This window comes from Lepisma saccharinum, chromosome 3 (assembly GCF_977018435.1).
Source record: "Lepisma saccharinum chromosome 3, izLepSacc3.1, whole genome shotgun sequence".
NCBI lineage: Eukaryota > Metazoa > Arthropoda > Insecta > Zygentoma > Lepismatidae > Lepisma > Lepisma saccharinum.
The window spans coordinates 110,454,536-110,465,234 of record NC_139231.1 but is presented as its reverse complement, the minus strand read 5'-3'; the positions used below and the strand labels follow the sequence as shown (position 1 = coordinate 110,465,234).

The following is a 10,699-nucleotide window of genomic DNA, read 5'->3' as shown; positions in this document are numbered from 1 at the left end:
TTTGTTTTTTTTTAACTTTATGCAAGCTATATACCGGGCGGTCTGTTGTAGCGCACCTACTCAGAATCGAACCATGGACCCCTTGATTACAAACTGCCAACTTCATTTCTTCTATTGACTACAAAGTGTCATTACAGAATTATAATGAAAAGATTGTGAGCACAGAACGCACATAGTGGATGCGTATATTGACAACTGAAAATTACTATGTAAGCTTGCAACAAACTTGACATGCACTTTCCTTTCTGTCAGTCACACATCGGAAAATGCACTCATGAAGTAGAACAAATAATTGACCATGTCTTACACATGTCTGGTAGTATAAATTTGAATTAAAATCTCTGGAAGTGAGAGAAGCCATTGTTCCTAGAGTTGTCATATTTATTTGTAATAATATGCCATGAATATTCTTCCCGCTCACTTTTTAATATATTCACATTTTTTTTTATGAACGTAACCATGAAATATGTTTGTGTTCATTACAATAATAAATTAAACAGTATTATTGAATAAATCACAGGGAACATTGTTAGGTAAGAATTATTTATAAACAGTATTAATTTTAATTTCACAAAATGAAGGCGCGAAATCAGTTCACTTTAATTAATAAGACATGTAAGAAATAACTTTTTAACTCATCTACTGCAATTTACATAATCATAACCTTAATTTGTTGCTTAGTCATACCAAATATAACTGCTACGGACCGTAAAGTTCTTCAGGACATTCCCAAATATTTATTATTATTTCAACATGGCTAGATGAACCTGAATAACTATTGTATTTTTATTGTATTATACTTGTTTTCCCGTATTCAGAATTTGAATGAATCATAGGGAACATTGTAAGATAAGATATAAACTGATCAAGTCAGGAATTAAATCTGAACAATGTGTTTTTTTATATATATCTAGAGGTAAGTTTGTTGATATTTGTAAGAATGTGCTCCATTTGACAGACATAAATATTTTTTGTGAGCATTATGCTTTTCAAGTGTCTTGGATGTGAATTGAGCGTGTTCACAAAGTAACTGTAGTTCTTACTAAATGGATTTTGCAGATGGGTTACGAATACAAGGGTATGTTTGTGAGCGCAAATTGCTTATACCTATTTTATATTGACGTATAATTGATTATCATGTCTAGAGTTTTGTTATTAATTCAATGAATGTTATTTATGTCATATTATGCCGGATCATGTCTCAATATATATTTTTGATCGTGGAAAATCTGTGATAAAATAAAAAAAGCTATTGTTAGTTACCTTCCCATATAATTAATTCTCATGGGTATTTTATCAACTACAACATAATCAGATCTCTCAAAACAAATCAGATCGAGTAAATAGTGTATGCATACCTAGTTTATGTAAAAATAATAAGTTCCCAAATAGTCTATGGATAACAAAGTGAAGCTGGATATTACCAAAATCCTTTTATATCTGGAAAAGTTTCTTGCCAACATACATATTTGGAGTATATTTATTTCAGATTCCCAAAGTGGATAATCTTAAAGTTGCTGGCGAAACAACAGACTTTAAATAATTGATCTAATGCATGCAACAACAAATCCTGTCGATTCTTACTAGGAAACACTTTCGTATGTAAACGCATGGTCATCTGTACTAGACCAGATTCACCTTCAAAATCATCAAAATCAAAGACCATTTTGTGAGGAAAATTCATCTAAATTCCTCATGATAATGAAGGTAATGTCTGGCCAAAATGTACAGGAAGTTGTGTCATTTGCAAGGGCTCAGTATATATGATTTTTTCTTAGCGTTAACGAAAGAATATTTCCTTAACCCGACCTGCTTTACTCTCTCTTACTCCCCAAAAAAATACTTCAACAAAGATCACTTCTTCATGAAACTAATGAGAGTGAGGTTGCCTTGTGGTAAAATATTACTAATTTGGCTACATTGAACATTATTTGCTATAAACTACAATGACATATAATCCGCTCCTTCTTTTGGCAGCACTATTTCATTTAAGACGACATTTCTGATCGAAAATGATTCGTTTTTTTGCATCATTGACTGGTTTTCACAATAAGAAATCTGCTTCCTTATTTGAAGTCAATTCTCATGTTTCTGGTTATCATTGGTGTGAGTTTGTAACTGAGTCTGGTGTGAGCAGGGGCATACAATATAGTTAATGCACAAGTATTGCACCCTACCCACGACTCTTAGATCTGTTCTTAAAGAGAACAACAATTATATGGAACCTCTACATTACTTCCTATGGTTAATTCATAACCTCATGATAAAATGTTTAGCAATGAAAATCTATATTTAGAAGTCAATACAAAATCAACACAGACAAAAAAATTCTTCTGCGAGTACAAATGCGATCGTACCAAGTACAGGTCGTCCATCGTTTTCCATTTCTTAAGAAAAAGCTCATATTTTTTTTTTCCTTTTTCAAAAATAAATGAATTTCTTTCTCTCGCGATGCTCCAAAGAACATCTCTGTTTCATTTTCTCTCTTAAAACATACATATATAATGTAAATGTGACAGTTAACATGAACAGCGAATGCTGGTAATTCTACTCTATTTCTATATATTGATTACTTTCATTTTCATCCTAGTCTAAGCTAATTTAACATCACATAAATTGATACCGATGAGATTATACATACAAGTATGGGGGAGTGGGATTTTAAGAAAAATAGCCAGGTCACATTCAGGATGAAATGTTTGCCTGTAGTTTGGGGATGGAGGAGTATTTTGGGGCATTGATTGCGGATTTTTCTTTTCGTACCCAGTGCAAGCAGACGAATTGCATAAGTTGTACGTATTGATTTAAATGCAAAGTAGGCCGAACCGTTCAATTCTTGTAATGCACCTTAAATTCATTTATATAGATTCATTTCTTACGTCGTGCAGAACAAGAAAATACCACGGTGCGTCAATATTGTTGAACGTTTATTTTTTTTCAAGAAGAAATTGTTACTCGACGTTCAACGACAAGAATGTGTTTTTAAATTGGTTTGAAATCACCTCACACTCACTTTTCCCCACACATTCACACACAAGAGATTTCCCTCCCTCCCTCTCTTAACCAGACGTTACGTATTTTAAAAAATCAACAAGCTTTGATCGAAACGATAACCTATTAAACCTATCTGAACTTTCCCCTTTTGTTGCTCTGGAATCAATTAACATTAGAAATGGTACACGACGTGATCATGTGTAGTTTACATGCATTGTATCGAACAGATGTACACATTCACACATTGAGAAAGATAAGTTTGATATACGTTTCCTAAACGTACGAAAAGGAAAACTATATATATATTTATACGTTTCTCTTCCTACTAGTTAAGACGAAAAATGTTCCATTACCTGGTTTTTCTATGGGGACTACTAAGATGGAACAGCAGCTACTTTGGTCCACGAATACAGAGATTACGTGCTCCACAGATGAGTTCACTCTGACGTCAACGACCTCTAAAGAAAACACACTCACCAAGGTCTCCTCTTTCGTTCGCGCGCTTCGATTCTAATCTTGGACCCTTTCAATCCACAACTTCTCCTGCAACACACCTTCACTTACGACGTCATAAGCGTGCTTATACAATGACGACAACGAATATCCTTGTAGATTGTATCATGGAGACTTGTTTTTGCACGTCCGTTCAGAAAAATTGGTACAACACTCCTCTTCGAACATGTCCCGAAATTGTACTGATATGTCTTTGAAAGTACTTGTATATTCTCATGTGTCTTCTTCTCCTACTCGAAAAAAGGTATACACCAGAGACATTCCGTTTGGAAATGAAACACTGAAAAAAACTAATGTTCAAGTTCACAAACGTAGTAGCCAGGGAAGGGTGGCTGAGAGTAGAAACCATTTGGGGTTATTTTTTTCCCCATTACTCACGGACAAACACAAACTCGTTGTAATGATTCCAGCGGTTTTCTTCAGAGTCCACCCCTGGTTTCAAGTCTGCATTCCCACCTGCCGTACCCGACCCACAACTGGCGACGCACTTGAACCCACCTTCCTGCAGCATGTCAAAAGCCTGTTCGATGAAGGAATGCTTCAGAAAGAACCGACTGGTGTACCGGTCGCTGAGGCCGTGGTCAGGATCTCGACTCTCGTTGAGGGTTTCGCCGAAAACCTCTCTGCAAAGGGTGACCCGTCCGCATACGAGAATGCGGGACAGCTTCCTGAACTTGACGTCGGCGAGACCATCCCGCCCGAAGGCAAAGCTCCCTCTGTACCCGACGGTGATGAACCCCGTGGAGCGTTGGCCCGTCGGCGACGCGTCCGACCCCTCGGAGACGCTCAACCCTTTCATGGATGACGCCACGACGCTCTTCTGGATCGTGTCGACCATCTCGGCGAGCTTGAAGTACTCCGCCTCGTGCCGGAGTCTCTCCCTCTCGTGGAAGTTCTCCGGAAGGACCAGCTTCTGGTTGCGAAGGTAGTCGAGGATGTACCGGAACAGCACGCCGTCCCTGTCGATGAAGAACTTGCCCTTGGAGTCCCGAAGCACCGGCTGCTTTGCCCTCCCTAGGAACATCTGCGCCAGCAACGAATCCTGCTCCTTGGTCAATGTGCCGAGGGAAGTCGTGTAGAACACCCCGCCGACGTTCAGCTCGACGATCGGCGGGAACGCTCCGGCGCTTCCAATGGCGTTCATGTTGGCGTAGTGCTGTTGGTCGTCGGTCTTTGGGCTACCGTTCGTAGCTGACATCCCGCTGGCCTCGTTCACAATGGAGCGGCCATGGCTGGGGAACGCTTCGTGCTCCTCGTGAACAGCTCCTCCGAGCTATCCCGCCCTGGACACAACACTGAGAGGGCGTTGATCAATACGGCGGGAGATGGAGCCTCGCGAAAACGCACGTCTGCGCCGACGCACCGCGCAACCCCAAGGCCTGGACGAGAGGCTGGGATCTCTCGCGCGGAGAATCAACAGTCATCATCGGGGGAGAAAATTTTCGTACTCAATGGGTTGGCGCGCATCGCAGGACGGCATTTTTGTCATCATTAGCCACCCACAGGCACGCCAGCGGTAGCTAATAGCCTTTATAAATATGGATGTCTAATATCCTATTTATATTCCATGCTAATCTCGATAATTTACTTCCTCGTTATCCAGTGACGCGTATGTCTAGCACGTGATTATGAGGAAAAGAGGAAAACACACACTTTATATAGAGTGCATGTTTATATATAATCGCTTAGGTCCCGCCGGTAGGACGCATGACTGCCACGCGAGACTCGGGTTCGATTCTCCTGGGTGGATTATCACAAGTGGGAATTTTTCTACAATGTCCCTGCAAGAAGCGGCTCTGGGATTAGTATTGCCCACGAGACGAGACGAGACGAGACTTTGGTCTGTCCCGTCCCGTCTCGTGAAAATCCTGTCTCGTCTCGTGTCTCGTCTCGAAAATATTCGTTTATCCCGTCTCGTGTCCCGTCTCGAAGGGTTCTGTCTCGTCTCGTCTCGTCCCGTCTCGTTTTGTCCCGTCTCGTCTCGAAAAAGTGATCCGGGATATCATGCCAACAAAAGTCAAAAGTAGCAGAAACACAATATTTTTCCGGAAAGTGGGATAAAGCTCCAAATATTTTACCCATTGAGTGGTGAGAATAAATAAGGTTCGTTAATCATGAGGACATTAATATTAAAAATGCAGTTTGTTGGTTACTGATTGCTAGGTATCTTATGAAATCTACCTTGTGGTTTTTCTCGCTTCATACAACTGTCTATCCATCGTACATTTCTACCAAGTTTGTTAGAACCTGTCCCGTTTCCCGCGCTAGCGATCGCTCGACAGTTTTGGTGCCAATGAGAAACGAGAAAAGTCGTCTGCTGGGCAGCGAGGAGCGAATGGAAGCCAGAAGAGAGGAGCTTACGTAGACGTTGTTGCCACGTTGCGTATTTTAATTTGCTGCCTGGCTTTGGCTTTCCCCAGCATGGAGTTCAGGCGGTCTTCAGCAGCAACACCGCTTGGTTTATGCTGGAAAAGCCAGCGATCAACTACCGCGGGAAGCCGGACAGGTTGTAACAAACACGGTATAAGTGAGTGCTCTTTTTCATTACTGCTATACCTTTTGGAAGTCTTGAAATGTTTTCCAATAGACCTTCTTTCTTTCTGAATGTCGAACTTCCGTGCACTATGAAAACGTACATTTTTTCTTTAAATTCTAAGCTTGGCGCTGGGGAGCAACAAAAAAGTTTTTAAATGTTTAGTACGAACACAAAAGACTATTTAAAATTTCAATATTTAGTATATTACAAATAGAAAGCATTTATTGTTCTTAATATTGTTAAACATCTTCTATGACATACGTTTCAAAAAGTGTTTCTTTGTGATATTGTGCTGTTTCTTATGCTCAGCTTATGACGCACATACTTCTTTGTTTTCCCTTTAGCCTCTAAGTCCGGTACCACCACCGCTTGATCTAATTTATCCTTCGGCAAGCACGCATCTAGAAATATATGTCGGGGGAGGGTGTCTCTGCCAAGTGTTTCAGAAAAAATGATAATAATAACATTAACAACAATTAAGCAAATGTTTTAATTAATGCATTAATATAATTCATAGGTCTATTCACTTGAATATGTAAATTAATCAATTCTATTATTGTTATTGCATGACATGTTACAAAGATGGTAGAAGAATAGTAATATAACAGCACAAATATTAGCTAATATCTAGCTTACGTGTAGTTAAGATCGTCCAAATCTGCATAAAAACAGCTGTCCTGGCAAGAAAATTAATGTCAAAAAAGGTGATGAATTGAATATTTGCTGAATAACAAAAAAAAAAAATGTTACATCCAGTTGACGAAAAATAAAGTTCCTGATTAAAATTTTATGCTCATTATTATAAGTAGTAGCGTACATAAAACTTCATTGATACTGTCATTCAAAGCAGTATGATCCCAATAGAATCCTTGTTTTCTAGTAAGTTCGGCAGGAATATGTAACCCTCGATTATGCTAAACAAATATATTTTTTGTTTAGCTAGAGCAAGGCCCCAGGAGGATGCAAGAAGCCTTTCCTGCAAAAGTGTATGTTTTACGAAGCGAAGAAACGTGACAAAACCACCACATATATTTTATATCGCACATTTACAGAGCCGTGCCTCCTGAAGTTATAAAAATCCCAACTTCAATGATTCTTTTAGACATGCTATAGTTAAAAAAAATATATGTTTAGATGCACCAAAAGTGCATCATTATCAGATTATGCATATAACGTGTTATTGGAATCAACATATTTGTGTAAATTGGGTGCCTCCCCGATGGCGTAGTAATAACGTCGATGTCTTGTGATGAAGGGTCCTCGCGTCGATACTCAATGGAGGCACAAAGTGGATCGGATCGCACTTTAAACTGTAGGTCGGTTCGCGATTTAGCCTATTTGCGAATCAAGTGGACTTAAAAAAAAACAAAAAGAAACAATATCAACCTTAAGAATATTAGAATAAACTAATTCACCCGCAGGTAAGTCAAATTTCACATATCCTTCTTCATCCTCGTTCATAGACTTCCTGCAATACTCTTGTGTTGCATCCCACCAGGTGCGAAAAATGTGAAGTTATTATTTCCCCGTACTGCGTTATTTCTTTTCATAAGAGTAAGGCTAAATTCTCGTTTTATCTGAACTGAATACGTCTCTATGTTTAAACAACCACCCTTTTCCATGTATGTCTAAAATAATCCCACTCTGTCTCAGAAAACCTCTTCCTACGATCAAATGAAGGAAACAACTCTCAAGTCTCAACAATTATAAATTTTTGCTTAAATTTCCTATCATTTATACAAACAGTAGCACACATCACGTCCTTTGGTGCAACACTGTCAACAGCTAATGTTACTTTCCTCGTCCTAATAAATTTACTTCCAACCAGTGACGGCGCCAAGGAAATTTGACTGGGGGGGGGCGGAAGGCTGGCAACAAAATATTGTAAGGGGGCAGTCACATTAAAACGCCCGAAAACACTACACATATATATACTTATATAATAATAATTATAATAATAATAATAATTATTATTATTATATTCATGTATGGTGTTTTGTGTGTGTCTTTTATTTAGAGTGGACGTTTACTGCCTAAATTTACTTCTTGATTACGAGTTTATCTCCACATGATTCGTTTTAATAAAGACATTAATTCTTTTTTATTGGTAAGTTGCGTTGTCTCTAGTGACCTATTTCAGTATTGAAAGACATTCATAATTTTATAATTCATCGTCTTTCTTGAGATGAAACTACTGATATAAATATTTAAGTTATAAGATAATAATATAAATGATGAAAATAATGCTTCTAAGAGTTTAATTTTCTTGCAAAATACACGTGACGTTGGAAGAAATTAATCTTCTTAAGTATCAGAAATAATGTGAGGCACTTAGTGAAGTGCAATTCTCCTGTAGGAGAATTCTGCTCTATGTGCTTTGGAGAACACATTGTGCACCTTTGGTACGTCCAGTACTTGACATTTCTTCTCAATGGCAAGAAGAGCCAAATGGGGCAGTTTGCATCCAGCATCCTGTTTCGAGCAAGCCTTTTCAAAGATTTTAAGGACAACCATCTTCGTAACGCTGAAGAGTTTTGGGCAAAATTTGTGTTTCTCCTTTCAGGGAAACGTTATCACAGGATAAAAAATCAGACAAAGGTTACAGTTATCTCATAATTCAAGAAATATTCTGACCCTGGCAATACTTACTCTTACTCTACCACTCCAACGTATGTCTGTGCTACCCAATTACAGGCACCTATGGAGTTCGTGGGAAGATGTTCTTCGATTTTGATATGTACGAGAAAGAGCGAACCTGCATCTAATGATTGAAGAGTGGAAAATCCTAATAAGCGTTCTTTTACCTGCCCGCGATATGTTTTGAATCGAATTTTAAGTGTAATTTGCATTTTAAGGTTCACGTTCAATACATTTCCAAACAATATCCCCTCATTAGCTTCAAGAGTATCGAAGAAATTCCCTTTGTTAAGGTTTGCCTGAGACTCATCATCTCGAAATTCAAGTCCCTGAATAGTAAGAAACCGCGATGAATCCACAACAACTGACATATAGTGTCGGTTTTTCTTCGATCACCTTTGGTCCCGGGTTCGATACCCAGTGGAGGCACTTTTAAATTGTAGGTCCAGTCCCGATTAGCCTTACTGTGAATAAAGTGGACTTAAAACACCAAATCAACCAACCAACCAAATCTTGAATCAACTTTGAATGTCTTTTAATAATTAGCGTTGTCACTAACGACCACGATTAGATTAATTTGCCCGTACTATAGATGATGTCTTGTGGTCGTGAAAATATTCGTGATGTTTTAAAATCATCCACATTCAACACTTTTTCCCAGTTCTTAAGACTGGTTAAAACTTAGGTTAATCTCGGCTATTACAGGACATAAATGAATGAGAAATCACCTATGCCCAGGTCGGCGCTCGAATCTTGGACGAAACAAATTAATATTTGTTAATCAAGTTGGTATTATAAGCAGGAAAGTGATATCATGCAGAATACACCACTTTGAAAAGGTGAAAATCGTCATACTCTTATAAATGAACTCTCTTATTATTCGATATTTAATTAACTTCAGTTGGAGGGCCCGGGGGGGGCGAAGTGTCCGACATGGGGCGTCCCCCTGCCTCCTCTGGCGTCGTCACTGCTTCCAACCCTCTAATAACTTTGCTGCTGATAGCCTCAACTTCGAAATGGAAGCTTGTGTGTCGGCGATTAATACAAATAACTTGTGTTCACTGTCCCTCTTTCATTCAAAGTCTGCCGTTTTCCTTTTCAGCTTTTCCTGCAAAACTTCCTGTCAGCAAGCAAACCAAATTACAGAATTTTTATTGCCCCTCCCTTGCATCAACTTTCATTCCTACTTTAGGCCTGGATTTATGGCACGTACCCGCTCCTGCAGGTCAATCTCGCCCTATGTTTGGTGTTTGCCCCCTGAAACAACGGTGTCCATTGTTCAAAGCGAAACCTTTGTCAGTGGGGAACGGCGAGAAATAGTCTCGGAATACACCCTGGTCTTAAACAAGCTCCCGCCACCCTGACATTACTGTCAGCTTCCGTCTGAAGTTCGATAAAACTACTTTGTGAAATGTGTTTAATAACGAGTGAAAATGTAGACAGTAGATACTACATATGAATGGCTTATTGCAGAAAGGGACCTGAGTCACTTTTGCACAATTCTGAGAAAAACAAGAAAAATCGTATAATATTGAGAGTGTAAGAAAGAAATGTGCTGTTGTTGGCTCAAATTTTTAGCATAATGAATAGTTAATTTTGCAACCCTCAATGCGCCCTCCTGCAGTATGCTGCTAGAGACAGAGGAGATGAAATGTAACTCCGATACCTCAAAAATGTGACTCATGTCCCTTTCTGCAATAAGCCATTCATATATATTGCTCATAAACTTGAAGGCTAAATTTACAGAATAAAAAGAACAGCTACAACATTCCTTCACCTGATTTACAGAAAGGCTAATCGGGACAGGACCCACAGTTTAAAGTGGGGTTCAAATCACAATGTGCCTTCACCGGGTATCGAACCCGGCACCCCTTGATTACAAGGCGACGATGCTACCACTGTACCATCGGGGAGTCCCTTCATAGAACAAAGTTTCCTTCTACGACGATTATACAGAACTTAGTGCACTCCCTTCATTTGAAATCTATTCTATATCAGTCTCAGTATTTCGTTATTACA

At 39.0% G+C, this 10,699-nt stretch overlaps 1 protein-coding gene across 1 annotated transcript; it reads right to left on the bottom strand.

Annotated features, from left to right (window-relative positions):
* Window positions 1-494: 494 nt before the first annotated feature.
* On the bottom strand, window positions 495-4,787 carry Ktl (BTB/POZ domain-containing protein Ktl). The gene has a single exon (XM_083119154.1). It carries the CDS (start codon window positions 4,703-4,705, stop codon window positions 3,878-3,880), a length of 828 nt encoding a protein of 275 aa, XP_082975280.1. The 5' UTR covers window positions 4,706-4,787; the 3' UTR covers window positions 495-3,877.
* Window positions 4,788-10,699: the final 5,912 nt, after the last annotated feature.